At 32.0% G+C, this 17991-nt stretch overlaps 1 protein-coding gene across 1 annotated transcript in view; it reads right to left on the bottom strand.

Annotated features, from left to right (window-relative positions):
- Nucleotides 1–3900: 3900 nt before the first annotated feature.
- ENPP1 (ectonucleotide pyrophosphatase/phosphodiesterase 1) overlaps nt 3901–17991 on the bottom strand; it is a 110420-nt gene continuing 96329 nt past the window's right edge. Inside the window, exons 24-25 of the mRNA XM_051997751.1 lie at nt 9229–9388; nt 3901–5974 (exon numbers count right to left, since the gene is read on the bottom strand). Of these exons, the coding sequence (XP_051853711.1) occupies nt 5804–5974; nt 9229–9388 (331 nt within the window). The 3' untranslated portion in view covers nt 3901–5803. The remainder of the gene's footprint in view (nt 5975–9228; nt 9389–17991) is intronic.

Raw genomic sequence — 17991 nt, 5'->3', positions numbered from 1 at the left:
ACATTATAGGCATTTATTAACCCACTTGTGAGAGTTATCACATAACAAAAGTTAAGCAAAACTAACAATAGAATGATCTTATTTGGAAATGCACACAATATTCCCCTTTTGTAGCATATCTCCACCTTTCTATTTTAAAAAAATTAAGAAAAATCTGTTCTTCCTCCCATCTTCCACCTTATGGAGGAAAAAAGCAAAAAGCAAAACAATTCCTTGTAACAAATTTACACAGTCAAGCTAAACACATTCTTTCATTGTATAGAAAAAAATTTAATATCTCACCATGTGCCATAAACTTATCACCTTTCTTTCATAGATAGTATATTTCATCACTGATTCTTTGGAATCATAGATGGTCATTGTTTTGGGGGCAGGTAGGTTTTTCATTTTTTGCACAAGGCAATTGGAATTGTGACTTGCCTAGGATCACACAGTTAGTAAGTGTGAAGTATCTAACTTCACAACTGATCTTAGGTCTTTCTGACTCAAGGGCCAGTACTCTAGCTACTATGCCATCTAGCTGTCCCATATGGCCACTATATTGATCATTGTTCTGATAGCTTTCAGAGTTGTCTTTAAAGTGTTGTTCTTGGTTTACAAATCTTCCCTGATTCTCATTAGCTTATAAATATCTTTCAAATGTTTCATTTTTATGTTGATGATATAGTATAAATTTTTATGGCTCTGCTGATTTTATTAGTATATTAGTATATCAGTGCATGCAAGTCTATCCATATATCTTTGAAATCATTTAGTTCCTCATTGATTCCTATGCGGTAATAGTCCCATTATTTTCATAAACCACAGCCTATTGAATTCCTCAATTAATGGGCCTCTCTTTAGTTTCATATTTCTTTGCCAACATTAAAAAAAAGCTGTAATATTTTTATATACACAGAACCATTTCCTCTTTTAATTCTATTGGGGACAGGCTTGGGTGACATTCTCCTGAGAGCAAAATGGACCAGGTATATTATTAAAGTTTCTTTTTGTTCTGTCAATCTATTATCTAAATAATAATAGATTATTAACTCTTAACTTAGATAATAAAAACTTAGATCTCTGACAAACAGCATTCAATTTTAATTTTGAACTAAAAATAATATGTTTCCAGAATTAAGGACTGACTCAGAGGGAAAAAGTTAAATTTAAAAGTTATTGATAAGCTCTCATATAGTTATCTTTGAGGGTATGCTACAGGTGTACAATTGAGATTTTAAGATTTCTGATAACTTTTCTAAAACTAATTTATCAGATAAATTCAGAGACTTGTTTATCAATATTTCATTTTGAAGTTTGCTTTCCTGGAAGATAATGATTTTTTTCTCTTTTCTTGTGATTAATATTCTCTGCTTGTTACATGTTCAAAAGGTCCAGCAAGCAAGCATTCATGAAGCTGAAAGAATATATATACAAATTATTTTGTAAAGTGAAGCCAACTGCAATGATGTGGGCTGATTAAATGTATAATAAAATGCACACATAAAATATGTGCTAAAGGTCACAGATCAAAAAGGGCTGTTTGCTCAGTGAACCAAGAATGGACTTTGCTTCTTACTGAAGACTTGTTTTAGCAGTTTTCACAGTTCACAGACAATAAAACTTGGGCTCAAGAGTAACAAATGCATTGGGGAAGAGGAGAGAAAGGGAAGAACAGGAATAGGGAGGGGACAGAATGAAAATCTCCAAGCTGAGGTATTTATAAGTTTTTCCAAATATTTATATATATTTTTTTTTCTTAGCTTAGAAATATATAAACTCCTTTGAAGTTCATTCTATCACTCCTCCTTCCCCTGTCCCTTCCTCCTCCTAACCTAATATATAGTAGAATTTCACACCAGGAGGAAAGTCCCCTATACAACCATAAAGATAGTTACTATTTTATATATTTTTAATAAAATATTTCCCCACATAGTAAATTACTGAAACAAAGCATCTGCATGTAATTTAATTAACTAATTGTGTTTCAGAGGTTTATTTTGATGACCAGGACCAATATCTTTGGAGAACTGATGATCTCTCACCTAGACAACTGAAATAGCCTTCTAGTTGGTCTTTCTGCCTGAAATCTCCCTCAACCTTCAATACAGTCTCCACTTAAAAACAAAAATAATCTTCCTAAATGAAAGATCTGATCATATCACTCCCCAACCCTTGATTCCTACCTAATACTTCAGAATCAAATGTAAAATCTTCCATTTGATTTTTAAACTCATTCATAACCTTGACCCTTCCTACCTTGCTATGTTCTTATGCTTTACTCCACTCTATAATCCAATGACACTGTCTTCCTTATTGTTCTTCACATAAGACATTACATCTCCTGACTGTGTATTTTCACTTGCTTTCTCTAGTTTCTGGAATTCTCTCTTCATTTTTGCCTCCTGCCTCCCCTGACTTCCTTTGTCTCATTTAAAATTTTACTTTTTAAAAGAGATGTTTTCCAGGTCCCTTTAATGTCATCCCCTTTCCTCTGCTGATCATTTCAAATTTATCCTATACATATCTTGTTTTTGCATTGTTGTTTGCATGTTTTCTCACCCATGTAATTGTTGGAAAAAGGAATTTTATTGTTTTGGGTTTTTTAACTTTCTTTATATCCCAGCATACAGTACAATGCCGGTCATGTAGTAGATACTTAATAAATGTTTGTCCATTTGACTTGGGAGTAGATGAACAATAAAGTGTTTTCCAACTTTTGTATTTCATAAGGTTATAAGTTGCTGATTAAATTATTTGTGGAAGACAAATACATAAAATGACTTAAAATTATTGTTGGGTCACCAAAGTAAGGATAAGGTTTAACCAAAATAATAAGTAGAATACCATTTTTACTGGAGAAAGCACAATAGACATATTTATCTGCAAAATACATTCCAAACCCAATTTAACACAAGGTAAGTTGATGCTGCACAGAAAAATAATTGATATGCACAATTCGAATGAGAAAAATGATTGGTTATATGATTTCAATAAATGAGATGCATGATTCACTTTTTAAAAAGCAACCCTTAAAAATAACATCAGCAATAACAAATTTTCTTCAGGATTAAATCCAAATGAAATGTTATCATTATTAAAAGATACATTCCACATTCTTTTTTAAAGAGTCAATAGATTACATGGGTTGATGCAAAGTAAAGTAAGATAGCTAGGAAAAGAATATATTCATTGACTATAATTAAATGGAAAGAACAACCATTTTTTTAAAAATCAAAAAAGGAATGATGTTACAAAATTATAAAAAACAAAGAAAAACTTTATTCTAAAGAAACTATATTAAAAAACACTTATCCCTACTCTTTGGTAGAGGTGGAAAGAAGAGTCTATAGGGTGAAACATTGAATATAATGACAATTATATTATTGAATATAATAATTAATGTTGATGGATTTTGCTGAAATTTTCTTCCTTTTCTTGATCTTTTGTCTTTTTTTTTTTTCAAAGAAAACTCTTGCATCACGAGGGATGATTTCATTGATGTGGGTAAAACAGTTGTTGTAAAAACTAAAGATTAAAATAAAAACTATTTTTAAAAAAAGAAAATAAATCCCAGCATGGTGGCCCATGCCTATAATCACAACTACTATGGAGATTGATGTTGGTAGTCTTGAGCTAAACAGTTTTGAACTTTAGGGACCTATGCTATTAGAGTGTCAGCACTAAGACTGGCCTTGATATGGTAAGCTTCTAGAAATATGAAGTGACCAGCCTACTTAAAGGTAGATGAATCAGTATAGATTGGAAGTAGAGCAAATCAAAGCCCTTTTGCTAATAAATTCTGGGTCGGGTTTAGTGAGTAACCCCTGTATCTCCAGAAAGGGTAAGTTGGAGAGAATTAGTCTTTTAAAAAATAAACATAATATAAATGTTGGGGGAAGGAAAAGAGTCAACAAAATGTTTGTATCACATGTAAATTTATTTTTAAAAATAAATTTGATATTACAAAGCAGGAAGAACAAAGTAGTGACACACTATAATAAATTGGATATTTGACACTATTGAATAATACCAGTGGCAGAAAATGGTAGTGTGAGAAGTTACACATATGAGGGGTGAGCTATCCTTACTTTCCAATGACACAATAGCACAATGATAAGGTGACCTATATATTTAGCTTAACTTTGCTAACAGACTCCACAATAGTTGAGTGAAATCATGTATGTGCGTGGGTATGTATATATATATATTCTTTTAAAGAATAAATAAAAGTAAATGAGCCAGATTTTCCAAGGAACTAAGTTATTATCGAGTCACAGACTGAGTACCTTTGAGAGCCATATGGATTCTTTGTGGCCATTTGTCAATAGGCCATATCACAGAATGTGAAAATAAAAACATATGGTGGACTTAAGCAGCAATTATTATGTCCCAAAAGATAGTACAGTTTCCAAAGATTCCTGATTTGGGACCAGGGAATATATCTTAAGTCCTGAGAAAATAAAACTCATTGTATTCTCTCCTGTTCCATAGGGAGCTTGAGAGGAATAGGGGATAGTATTTCCTGACCCATCACCATGACTGGTACAATCACTCTTAGCTACAAATAATGGAGATAAAAAAAAAAAAAATTGTATTCAGTAGCTATAATAAGTAAACTAAACTCTTAGAAGCTACACAAGTATATTCCCAACCACTAAGGTTTCTGCCCTCTTTCCCCTACCTGATATGACTATAATACTATACAAAATGTATTGGCCTTTCTGGGGAGTTCTATGTATGTATCAGTAAAATTTGATGCACCCTAATGATACTAGATAACATTAAAGTTTAAAATGATCAGTTAGAACATAGAAGGAATTTTTCTTTCCAATATCTCAGTTCAGTAGTACTGAATTAGATTGTAATTGGGTTCTTCTTTGAACAAATCAAAGATATGAAGGTAAATACCGCCCATAATAAACTTTTACAATAAATAGGCATGATTCACTTATATATCTTCCTACAAAAATTAACTTATTAAGATTATTCAAACTGAAAAAAGACCATGTGGGATTTATTAAATGAGTCTGGAAGAGTACTGATGAATTCACAAGTGTGGAGAAGTCTTGGTGAGGAAATTTCCTGTAATTCAGTCTTAGAGAATTGCCCAGAGCACTACAAAGTTACATGATTTAGCTATAGTCACAGAGCTAAGATATATCAGAGAAAGGGTCTGAAGCTCACTTAGTCTTTCTGCAAGATTGATTTCTGACTTCAAGATCAGTCCTCCTCCACTCCAACTAAAGTTGATTCCCAAGATTTATTTCTGTTTTATAGAAAGTAGATGAGTTGCTTTTTTTGCTCCTATTTACTTTATACAACTAGAAAATTAAGAAGCCCCCAAATTAGAAGTGATGTCATCTTTTTAACTTTTGTTAAAATCCTAATGTGATGTGAAATGTTAAAGAACCACTCTTTAGTCTCATTTCCACAGACTTTATGTGAGCACATTAATTATCAAAAAATAAAAATAAAAATCTGACTTCCAAAGATTTTTTGGTTTACTTGCCCTTCTCCTCTCAGGACAAAGAGAAGTAGAAAAGCAATTCTACTTCTCCTTTGGCTTTATCCCCAAGACTGGAACAATGCATGCCATTTTTACATATTCATATATGTGTAAGACATTAGGAGTTACTTCCTAATGCTGTGCTTAGTCCAGCAAGTTTCCCTGAGAAACAAGTGTCACATGGACAATTCCCAATTCAACTTTTGGCTGAATATTCCAATCAATATGCTAATATACGGCACTGGGAATAGAATGTCTTTTTTCCCATGAAATATAAAGCTCTCTCACAATGAAACATGGCAGAAAAAAATGAAATCAATCTTCTTGATTAAAAGTTGGCAAATATGTTTTCAGCTTCAAAATGTCTGAGACTGCCTCTTTTCTGTCTTGATAGAAGCTTAGTCCTGTAATAAGTTCAACATCAGTAACGCGGGCTCTATGAAACCGTAGAAGTTCTTCCACCCACAAGGATTCAGGCTTTCCACGCTGTTAAAGCAAATAAAGAATCAAAGGAGAACCAGAAGAATGGTGCAAATAAAACACATTTATAGAGCACTTTATTTTATTATTTGGTGTAAGCTACTGGCAAGATCCTATGCATTTTAAGGCCATTAAAAGGGAAATATATGAGGGGCAGTATGGGGCAATGGAAAAAAATTTAGATTTGGAGTTAGAGGAACTGGGTATTAATCCTGGTTCTGCCACTTACTACTTGTATAACTCTGGACACACCTCTATGCATCTCAATTTTTCCAACTATAAAATAAGGGGTTTCTATGAGTTCACTTACAAGTTCCTTCTAGCTCTAAATCATCCTCCTGTAATCTTAAAATAAGTTTAGCATTGTCCTTTCCCCTCAATAGGATAACAATCTAATATGCAGCATGTATATTTTCTTTCTTTTTTACTGAGATAATTGGGGGTAAGTGTCTTGCCCAGGGTCACACAGCTAGAAAGTGTTAAGTGTCTGAGACCAGATTTGTACACAGGTCCTCAGGGCTGGTGCTCTATCTACTGCACCACCTACCTGACCCCACATATTTTCTATAGGAAGTATTTGATAAATGTTGAGTGACTGATATATAAAATGGATAATATGACATACAGAATACATTCAACTTAAATACAGCAAATAAATTATTGCCAATAAATGATAATCTATCCTAATTCAAGGATTAGATTCCATGATTTATGTTATTTTGTACAAGCCACTTAACCTTGGTGAACCTCAATTTCTTTATCTCTAATTATGAGAGATAAGAGTAGAAGAATACTAAGGTCTTTTATTTCTAAATCCTATAATTTCTAAATTCCCTGCTAACTTTAGGATCCTATGATTCTAACCTCTAAAATGCCTATTGTGGTATTAGCCCTCTACTTATCAAGGAGAAATATAAGTTTATATATGATATGCTTCCTGAATTCAGGGAATTTGTGGTATGGGATACATTCAAACATACACAAATAACTATAAAAGCAAAAAAAAAAAATCTATGTGAGATCTAAGGGAAGAAAATCATTGTTGATTTGGAAAATAAAAGGGGAGGATCAAAGAAAATTTGAAGTAGAAGATAGCATTTGATTTGTGTTTTAAAGGATGACATTGCAGTATAGTGAATAGAATTCTGAGATTGGAATTTTAAAAAAAAATCTGGATTTAAATACCGTCTGATACTTATCTATGTCATTTCAGTTCTGTGTATCAAACAAATCTCTAAAACTCAACTACTAAGTCACAGATGGCTTCCTTTCATTATTGGAGGAAATTCCCAATAGTTCCTAAATTAGGAATCCTCTACATTTTAAAGATAACTAAGAATTCCAAAAATGGAAATTGGGACATGGAGTTTTCCAGGGATACAAATCACTATGAACATTGGGACATTCTGGCAGAATAGTCAGTAACAAATCTGATTAAAAGTGGTGTGTATACAAAGGAAAAATGTATGTGATAAAAGCTAGAAAATGTTGGATTATAAAAGACACAGATTTCAAGATTCACTAAGGAACTGGAGCTATAGGAAAGAAGAAGCATAACCAAATTTTGCATAAGATAAATTTTAAAGCTATATGGGCCTTGCCTGGAGGGGAAAAGGAGGGAACAGGAAACTCTCCTCTCTACTAAAAACAAAACAAAACAAAATTTCACAACCCTATCATTCCTTCATACTTTCATTCTATATCTCTTCTTCATTTCTCAGGCAAAGGCAAATACCTTGAAAATGTTATCCACACTTGCTGTTTATACTTCCTCTCCTCAATTCTTTATAATCTGGTTTTCTATCTCATCCCTCATACATGTATAAAGTATATGTATATATATATGATATGTACATGTATACATATAATCTGATGTGTTTTTTAATTAAGTTGCACTAGCATTCCTTTATTTTCCTATGCCATAATTTGTCATCTATTCTGCAATTGATGGGTGCCTATATATATACACTATTAAAAACATTTTGTACTTATGGATCTTTTCCCTCTTTCTTTGGGATATTTAACTCTACACATAGAAAACTATGTTTCATTTCATTTCTTTTCTCTAAATTTGTTCTTGAACTTTATAACTTCTAATCTCATTCTTACTTTCCATAGTATCATTTAATCTCCCATGCTTGAAATCTTGATTTTATCTGTTTCCCCTTTTCTTATTTCTCATATCCAATTAATAAAATCCCTCAACTTCTAAAATATGCTGACACCAACCCAGAACAGCCTTTATTAGTATTTACCTGTTGTATATTTTACTGTATATTGCAATAGTTTTCTAATAGTTCAATTAATCAAAAAGCACTTATTAATATAATGTACCAGGAATTATATTAGGTACAAATAATGAAACTCTTGAATTAAGTACAAATAATGAAACAAATAATGGTACTCTTAATGAGTTTACATTCTACTGGGGGACTCAGTAAATACATACATATATTTTTATATGTATATATAAATAGAAAATAAGTATATACACATAAAAATGTATTTATATACATATAACTATACACACATATATATTTCATTTATATATATAGTATGTCCATGTCCATGTTCATTGCTTTCATGACAGTATCTAACCATCTCACCATAAATTAGAACAGGGATGTCCCCCCTCTCACTCTTTGATGCAAATATTAAATATAAGACAGATGAGTATATGGCAGAATGTTGTATAAGACATTCCCACACAGGGAAGAAGGTTGGAATAGACAGATTATAAAGTAACATTTCAAGTCTAAGAATAGGTTAAATTCAAATTATTCAGATGTAGCATTTAAAAAGTAATATCACACACACAAAGTTTCAAATACTCAACCAAGAGAACAAGGAGGTAGAAAAATAACTATCTACATTTTATAAAAGTCAGTCAAAAAACCCAATCATTGCAAATGATTTTTTAATCAAATCAAAATTTCTCAATCAAATTAATCAAATAAAAAAATCAAAAAATCAAATTTAAAATTATGATTAGTTGACATTCAACAACAATTTTGAAATGAAAAAAAATTTAAAAGGATAAACAAATACTTCAGGTACTATTGGGATTCAATATTTAAGCCATCCTCTTTACCAAATTTTGCACATTAGCATCTTATTTTTGTACGTTGAACTTGGTATATGTGAATGATTTCTTAGCTGTCTATAAGGATCTCTTCTTTAAATAATAGTCAAAACTATTGTGTCTTTCAACAGAGATAAACATTTTCATATGTAATATTTAAGTGATCAAGTATACTTACCGTACAACTTTCACTGTTGTCTGTCCTGTGAGGAATAATAAACGCAAGGGTCTCTAAAGAATTCTCACACCTCCAGGGAGTCTGGGTTCTATTTTTGCAACTTGTTAGCACAACGAAGTAATGAGTGGGTATCAGAACTTCTTGATTATTGATGCGTTTGCTATTTATGTATAAAAATAAATAAATAAATAAATCTGCATTTCTTTAGGAGAGAAATAATACATTCTTCTTAATTGTTGTGTTTAAATTCAGTGAAGTACACTTGTAAAGTATACCTAAACTCTTATCCTGAAGCATATAAGCCAATTTGACAACCTTTGTTAAAAAAAAAAAAAAAGTAACAATTTTCCAATATGATATGTCCTGTAAATTCTTCTCCAAGCTGTATTCTGGACTTCCTCTAATAAGCTCCAGCTCTTCAGCTCTTCAGCCCCAAGAATTCACATGATAGAAGTACTTCACTCACTACTATGCCCTCCTTCTAATTGTATGACTCACTCTAAAACTTCCATGCAAGTACAGTATACAGGCAAACCATTCCTCTTTAGGCTACACTCAGAATTTTCTGTATTATGCTCCCAAGTTGGATACCTTCATCTACATATCTGCCCTCTCAGCCTCTTCTTATGTGGTGTTGTCTCCCATTAAAATATAAGCTCCTTGAGGATCTGTGTTTCTAGTCAAATTTATATCCCTAGTGATTAGCACAGAGCCTGACATATAACAGTTGCTTAATATATGCCTTGGTGACTGACTAACAATGATAGGAAAATTATGATTAGCAGATGGTCTAAATCAACATAATATGAAGGATTTTATCCTCTATGTAGGTATGCTATATTAACTAGTTTATATTTGTAGACAATAAAAAAATCTTCTGATTATATTGGTATGACATCAAGAAGAAAGCTCTCAATATGTTGTGCTGACCCTTTGGAACATAATTGTTGCAAATAATAGACAAGTCATATCAGATAGTTGAGAAGGGCTGTTCTGTAATCTGTCTAAGAAGGAGTATCCACACAGATTAGGCCACAAATGTATCAAATTATAGACATAGAATATATCTCTGGAACCTATTTAAAAAAAACTTTTCATTTTACCCAAACAGATATTATAGAGCTACTGTTCACCACAATAAAACTCGAGCTAAAATTATCTAATAAAAATATCCTGGGGCAGCTAGGTGGCCCAGTGGATAGAGCACTAGCCCTGAAGTCAGGAAGACCTCAGTTTAAATCTGGCCTCATACACTTATTACTGCCTCGCTGTATGACCCTGGGCAAGTCACTTAACCCCAATTCCCTCAGCAAATTTTTATATAAAGATATCTATCTATATAGATATAGGTAGATATCCTAAGTCACCAAAATTAAATCTAAATTTAGGAGGGAAAAACCTCATCTATCTTTATATATATATATATATATATATATATATATAATATATATATATATATATATACAGAGAGAGAGAGAGAGAGAGAAAGAGAGAGAGAGAGAGAGAAAGAGAGAGAGAGAGAGAGAGAGAGAGAGAAGAGAGAGAGAGAAAGAGAGAGAGAGAGAGAGAGAGAGAGAGAGAGAGAGAGAAAGAGAGAGAGAGAGAGAGAGAGAGAGAGAGAGAAGAGAGAGAGAGAGATCTCTCTATATATATAGAGAGAGAGAGATCCTAAGCCATCAAAAGTAAACCTAAATTTAGGAGGGAAGACCCTCATATATGAGAGCTGTCTAAGTAAGGCGCTCCTTTTTATGTTTGCTGCAACTATTCAAGTTCAGGTCAGTTGAACACATGATAGGATATTATAGAAGACATTTGTAGACAAAGAAGGAAAACTCCATGAGAAAATGCCACATATCTTATATACTCCAGCAAAAGCTGGTTTGAGAAAAGCAAGTGGATTTCATTTTCTAATCAAAAGATTCCAAGAGTACTAAAATCCAGCTTTAAGTGTATACAGAAAACTCACACAAAATGCAATATGGGATTTATAGAAAAGATATGGTTTTATAAGCAATACTTTTGTTTTCTTCTTTATATACCTAAATCTTATGCTTGTTCATTGTTTTGAGTTTTTAATGAGGAATTAATTATTTAAGAGAAAATTTAAGGCCAGAAGGAGCATCATATGAAATACACTATCTTGTAGAGTAGAAACATTGGAATTCAAACCAAAGTCTTAAAGCCAGTTTAATAGAAAACAAAAAATGGAAAATAACAGAAAGGTTTCCTTATTAGTAGGAAGGAGAGACAATCATTACAATCAAATGTATTAACACAAGTAATACTTTCTCTGCTACTTAGTCTTAAAGTTGTCTAGAGCATTGAGAGATTGGATGACTTACTCCAAATTGGTCAATATGTGTCAAAGATGAGGCTTTAATCCAAATCTTCCTGGTTCTCATTCCTTTTATTTTCAAATTAAAACCATTAATTTCCTTTTATTCTCTACCCAGTCAAAATAAATAACACTTTCATTTCTATAATTTTAGTTGATATTCATAAATTGTTATAAAAAATTGCTATATCCTACATAAATTTATCCATTTATTTCTCCACTACCAGATAAAACAAACAAACAAAAAGACTCAAATATTTATACCCTTTGCTTATCTCTAGTATGTTTACAACTCATAAAAATCATTATGCCCAAGATCACAGTTCTTTTATTTAATTCAATTTTATTTTATTTCCAGTTTCAATTTTTTCCCTTCTCTTTCCCCCTCTCCCAGCTATTGGGAAATCAACAAGAACAAAGCCAATTACCAACATGTTTGACCATGCAAAGTAAATTTCTATGTTAACCAATTTCTTTTATTTTTTAGTTATAGATTTCGTTTTTCCCTTTTTCTTTTCCTAAAAAAATGCATACTAAAAATTCTCACTATTTTCACCCCTTTTTTGCAATTAAGAGAAAGAGCTTTATTTTCAGATTTTCATCATAATTCATCATTAAATCAAACACAAACTTCCATTTGTCAGCTACATATATTTATTATGAGTTTTTAAATTAATTTTTACCTAGTCTCAGGATTACAAATTGTTTTTCAGTCAGAAATAATTCTTATGACTTTCCTAAACTAAAAATTCAGCACATCCAAATTCATGTAATACTTCTTGGTATACTTCATTAGTTATGATGTGAAATTAAAGATAAATTTATGCTTGTCTTGAAAGAAAACAATAAAAGATAGGAGTGAACATCTGGAAAATAAATCACCTCCTTATTTTGAAAAATTAGTCCAGTTTCCTGGACTCTAAAATTTCCCTCTCTATAATTTTTTTGCCTTTCAACAACTTCCCTTCTGAAACTTCATTTAACATCATCATGACCTCTGATCCTGTTGGACTACAGGGAAGCACTATTAGTGCTAGTGATAAGAACAATCAATAGTTTGAGGATGAAGTTCTTTGACAAAAAGGAAAGGAAAAGCACCAAAGATAAATCAGAATAATGGTCAAGTAAGGGCCAGAAGGCCAAAGCCCAAGAAACAAAGTGGTTACTAGGAACAAAACAGAAGGAAGGCAACATGAACTAAGATACATGAACCATCAATAGTGTAAGTAAAATGGCAGGTTAGCTTATACAACCTTCCTATTGACGATACTGTTTTTTGCTAGAGGTCTTCTTCCTTACTGCCTCCTAGCTCTGATACACCAATATGGGATCCCTACTTCCCAAAATATCTCTGTAGATTAGAAAGATAATAATTGGTAGGCCAGCATTGATGAAAGGCTCAATAAATTGTGAGATATACATGAAGTAAACAGACTCTCATGTTCTTTGCACAGATTCATATCCTTGCCTGCTTACAAGATATTGAAGTTGCTTCTTTGAGTAAAAAATTTCACAAATTATATATTTTTTCTTATCCACCTGCAATATGTAGGAATAACCAATAAATTCTATCTAGGGGAAGGAGGGAAGGAAGGAAATTTGGAACACAAGGTTTTGCAAGGGTCAATGTTGAAAATTTATCCATCTATATGTTTTGAAAATAAAAAACTTTAATAAAAAAAAAAGAAATAAGCAAAAAATGTGTAGATATACTCTGGGATTAAGATGAATGACCAGGGAAAGAACTATGGAACAGGAGTAGCCAGGATCACTGACTTAATGTCCAGACTCCAGAGACAAAGTGACTGGACCCACTAGACAATGTAAACAGATTATGTACTCATTTCTTGCTTATATCACAAGCATAGGATGTGTATTCCAGAAAAGGCAAGATTGCAAACTCCTATCTCCTTTATAGGCCAGCAAAGTCAGGTTATCCAGAGCAGATTGCTGGAGAAACCTGGAATAGGATAATAATTTTTAAAAACTTATATTCAAAGCTTCAATGCAAAATAGAGTTTGTATAGAAGACTGATTAGAATACCTCAAAGAAATGATGAAAGAATATCTGTAATGATAGTATGAATGAAATGGAGCAATAGAGAAAAGAATTCAAAAATAAAAGAGAACCTGGTTATCATATTTCAAAAACAGAAAAGAGGTAAATATAAATAATTAGGGGGTAGAAGGAACTTTGTAAGAATGAATGTTTACATTTAAATATATAATTTGTTATATATTTATATTACTATATAATATATATATTAGCATTCCCTAAATATGAAATGTCATAAGGATTCATAAGAGTTAAATAAGGAGAAGAACCTATAAGTAAATTTTTGTTATGTTTTGGTTACCTTAAAAGGAAAAAAAAGAAAGAAAGATGAGGGAAAGGAAATAATACAATAAGCAATAAAAGCAAAGGAATAGGAGTATTTCTCTCACATAATGGGAGGAGAGGAGAAGAACAAATAATAGGTCTATTAAGATGAATGAAAAGTCCAAGACACAGAGTTTCTTGGTAATTAATAATTCAATCCTAATTTGGTTATTAACATAATAGAAAAATAATCATTTCTTTCACTATATAAATGAAGAGGTTAGGGGAATGAGCAATATTTGAACCTTGTTTTAATCTGTATTGTCAGATAATGATCAAATATACATAAACACACACACATGCATGAGTACGCAAGGGGGCACAGACACACACACATGCACACAATCCGACAATGTTACAAACAACAAAGACCACTGGTGTTAAACACATTTTCATTCTATTCCCTGATTCTTCTATATAAAAAGAGAAAAGAGAATAAAGAAGGAGGAGGCATCTATGGAAAATGGGATGAACAAAATACATGTTATTCAAAAATTTTTGCACAAATAAATCATAATAAATAAGTTTAGAAATGAAACAGTTAATTGGGGAACAAAAATCTTTGTGAGTTTCTTTGCTAAAGGTCTTGTTTTCAAAATATAGTAACAAATGTATAAGAGGACTCATTCCTCAATGGATAAATAGTCAAAATATATAAACAAGTAGTTTTCAGTGGAAGAAATCTAATCTATGTATTACAATATAAAAGAATGCTCCAAATTGTTAATTAGAGAAATGCAAATTAAAGCAACTATGATGTATCATTTCACATATATCAGATTGGCAAATATGACCAAATCATAAAATGACAAATACCAGAGAAGCTATAGGAAAAGAAGTTCATTGATGCACTGTTGGAACTGTGAATTAGCCCAGCAATTCTGTTTAAAAAAAAAAATTCGAACAATGCCTAAAAAGTTACTAAATTATGTATAAACGCTAACCCAACAATAATACTACCAATAAGCCTATATTCTAGGACACAGGAAAGAGGAAAAAAGATAAAGCTCTATCAGTTCTTTTTGTAGTAACAAAGAACTAGGAACTGGTTAGGTAATGACTAAACAAATATAAATGTAATATAACACTGTTATATAGTGCTGTAAGAAATAAAGAAACGTGGGAAGGTATAGAAGATTATTTCCCTATTTATTGCCTTCCTATATCAAGGCTAGTTCATATAATATACATTCTATTTCCCCTAGAGGTTCAATTGGTGAACATCTCTGTCCCTGCCAAATGATCCTTTATCTCAGGTACCAGTATCAGATTGAAGTGGCATTCAGAATTGTATTATTATGACAGAATTGGACTTCTCTGCTTTAAAAACAAAAAAACTAGGACTAAGCCTTTAAGAGGAAAAATAATGGGCCAAAAAAGAATGCTTCTTTCAATTTTTCCCCAATACACACCCATATATTTGCCTTCTCTGGACATAGCAACAAATAGACTGAACACACATGAGAAAAAAAAATGCTATTTTCTAAGATTGCCCATTCTATTTTTAGATAGCTCTCATTATTAGGAAATTGGAGATAACATGTAGAAACCATAAATACATTTGCACATATACATATGTATATATACTAGCTATAATTATCTCATCTTTCTCTTTTTTGAAGGGGTATAGAAACAGTGCTATAACAAAATATCAAAAAAGTACAGTGTTGTTATGCCTTTATATTCCATGTTCTACAGACTATTACAAAGATAAAATAATTTCTCTTGTAGTTGATTAAAATTGGTATATATGATAATCCTCTATGGCTCACTGAAAGTATCCTTGATGCAAGTCCAATAATACACTTCTTCCAGGTCCCACATGATTTTGATCTCCTTAGTCAGGAATCAATATTTTGTAGACTTTTTAGTCCATGTAGCTTAGAGATTATGAGTATCTTTGATGATGACTAGTATTGACTATTGTTTTTAAATTTGTGTGAATCAATGGATTCCTTTGGCTATTGTGGACAATAATTCCATATGGATTAATTGGTCCAGTTCTAATAGTTTATTAGTCGAGTTCTTCAAGGACATTTTAAAGTCTATATTTTTGGTACGGATTTGTTGTTTGTCAATCCATGAAAGACAGTGAACTTCTGATGAATATCAATCAGATTATACTTTGCTAAGTTTTGAATAGTCACTAAATGTTTTTTATTGAGTGTTGGGCTATAGTGATGGTTTGGGCTGTTTCCACTTTTTCCTTGAATAGAGCATATTAATCACTAAATCCAGATTCCTTAACATAGTTCCTTATGGAGTTCTGGTTGGCAATAAACCAATTTTGAATTGCCACCATAAGATTGACACATTGCCTCTACAAACAAATCCATGTGACTTAGCATTTGTTCAATACCCCTCTGGTGACACATTATTATTGCCTGTATTAATGCCAAAGGTCTTTTGATGACAATCTTGGATCTCAGTCATTTAATAGGCTCAGACAGAGTAAAGCCACTTTCTGTTACACTGATCAAATCTAATGGTACTTACTTGTAAGCATTTTTCACTATTGTTCAGTAAAGTGAGATATGCTTATTTCTCTACATTTCTGACCTATTTTGTTGTGTGATTTAAGAAAGTCTTCCTTTCTGGAATGAAGTTATTCAGCTTCCCATGATGTCTTTAGGATAATGAACTTGTACGAGATTTGTTAGAGTACTTTTCAATCTGTTATAATAGATTTTATAATTCTAAAAGTGCATATTAACACTGGTATATGATGCTGTTAATGGCTTTAAATGTGTTCTTCCCATTTAGCTTTGATTTCTGAATGGCAGTTGTTTCTTAACACATACAGCCACAGCTAATTCTTAATATATGTTTTTTCCTGGAAAAGGCTTAAGGCATTTGTAGGAATTGTTTTCATCATTGGTTCAATATTCCCTCTAGATTCAAGTTGAAAGCCTTCAGTTTTTTATTGTTCCTTGGTGTGAATTAGGAATTTTATATCAGTTAAGTTCAGTTATTAATTTTCATTTCTATTGCCCTCAAATCTTCCATGTTCACTTGGGATCTCATAATAGGCAAAGATCTTAGCAATCTTCTGATCTAAAGGCAGGAAGGGAATAGAATTGTTTTTTAATAGATGTCAGACTATTGTTGAATCCCCAGAGGAATTTTTATATGCAAGTGAAAAGAATAAGTCACTAGTTAGGCAGCACAAAAGAAGGATGTGGTCCAAGCCATGACCCAACAGAAAATACAAACCAGAGAACAGAATGTGACTAAAATCAGAGCTTCTTCATCAATCCCAATATCTAAGAAGTGAGTCAAAGGAAGGAATCTGAGAAAAAGGGAAGGATTTAAACCACTAATTTTGTATGGAATAAGGAGACTTGCAAAATCAGGAATGTCAGCAAAACCTTGCACTTGAGGTACTAGTAGTATGTGTCATGTCCTTTAGTATCTAGAGGATGATGAAATAGAATGATTACACAAAAATATTCCCCTGCCCCCCATTTTCTCTTCTGTGCTAGTAATTCCATGGGATAAGATTTTTTTTGTCTATTATTATTGTTTTGATTCTACATTTTCTCTTCAAAGTCTTGACCTTATGGCCTGTTATTCCAACAATGTACTATCCCCTACCTTTTGCCCTTTATCCCATTATCATTCTTTCAAACTTAATCTTCAATCCTAGATCTATATATCAAAACCTTACTTTGGCTTCATTTGTCCAAAGCTGAAGACTCCCCCCCCCCAAATACTATTCCCTCCAATTGTGCCACATCTAGTCTGCTCAAGGACCCCCTCTTTAATTAAATTTTTCCTTTTCTATGATTCCTTCATTTCTGTCAACAAATATGTTCAGATCACACCCAGTCTAAAATTTTCAATCAATGGCATCATCTTATTAGTCATCCATGCTCAAAATTGCAGATGCATTGTTGACCCTCACATCTGCATCATTTTTTATATCCACTCAGTTGCTATGTCTTATTAATTCTTTTTTTCTATTCTGAACTTGAAAAATAAAACAAACATTTCTATAACAGTAGAATGGTGGAAAAGATGATTGTATATAAAACTGAAAATTGATTAT

Source organism: Antechinus flavipes, chromosome 4 (assembly GCF_016432865.1).
Source record: "Antechinus flavipes isolate AdamAnt ecotype Samford, QLD, Australia chromosome 4, AdamAnt_v2, whole genome shotgun sequence".
NCBI classification, from domain to species: Eukaryota; Metazoa; Chordata; class Mammalia; order Dasyuromorphia; family Dasyuridae; genus Antechinus; species Antechinus flavipes.
This window is presented reverse-complemented; position numbering and strand designations above follow the sequence as displayed.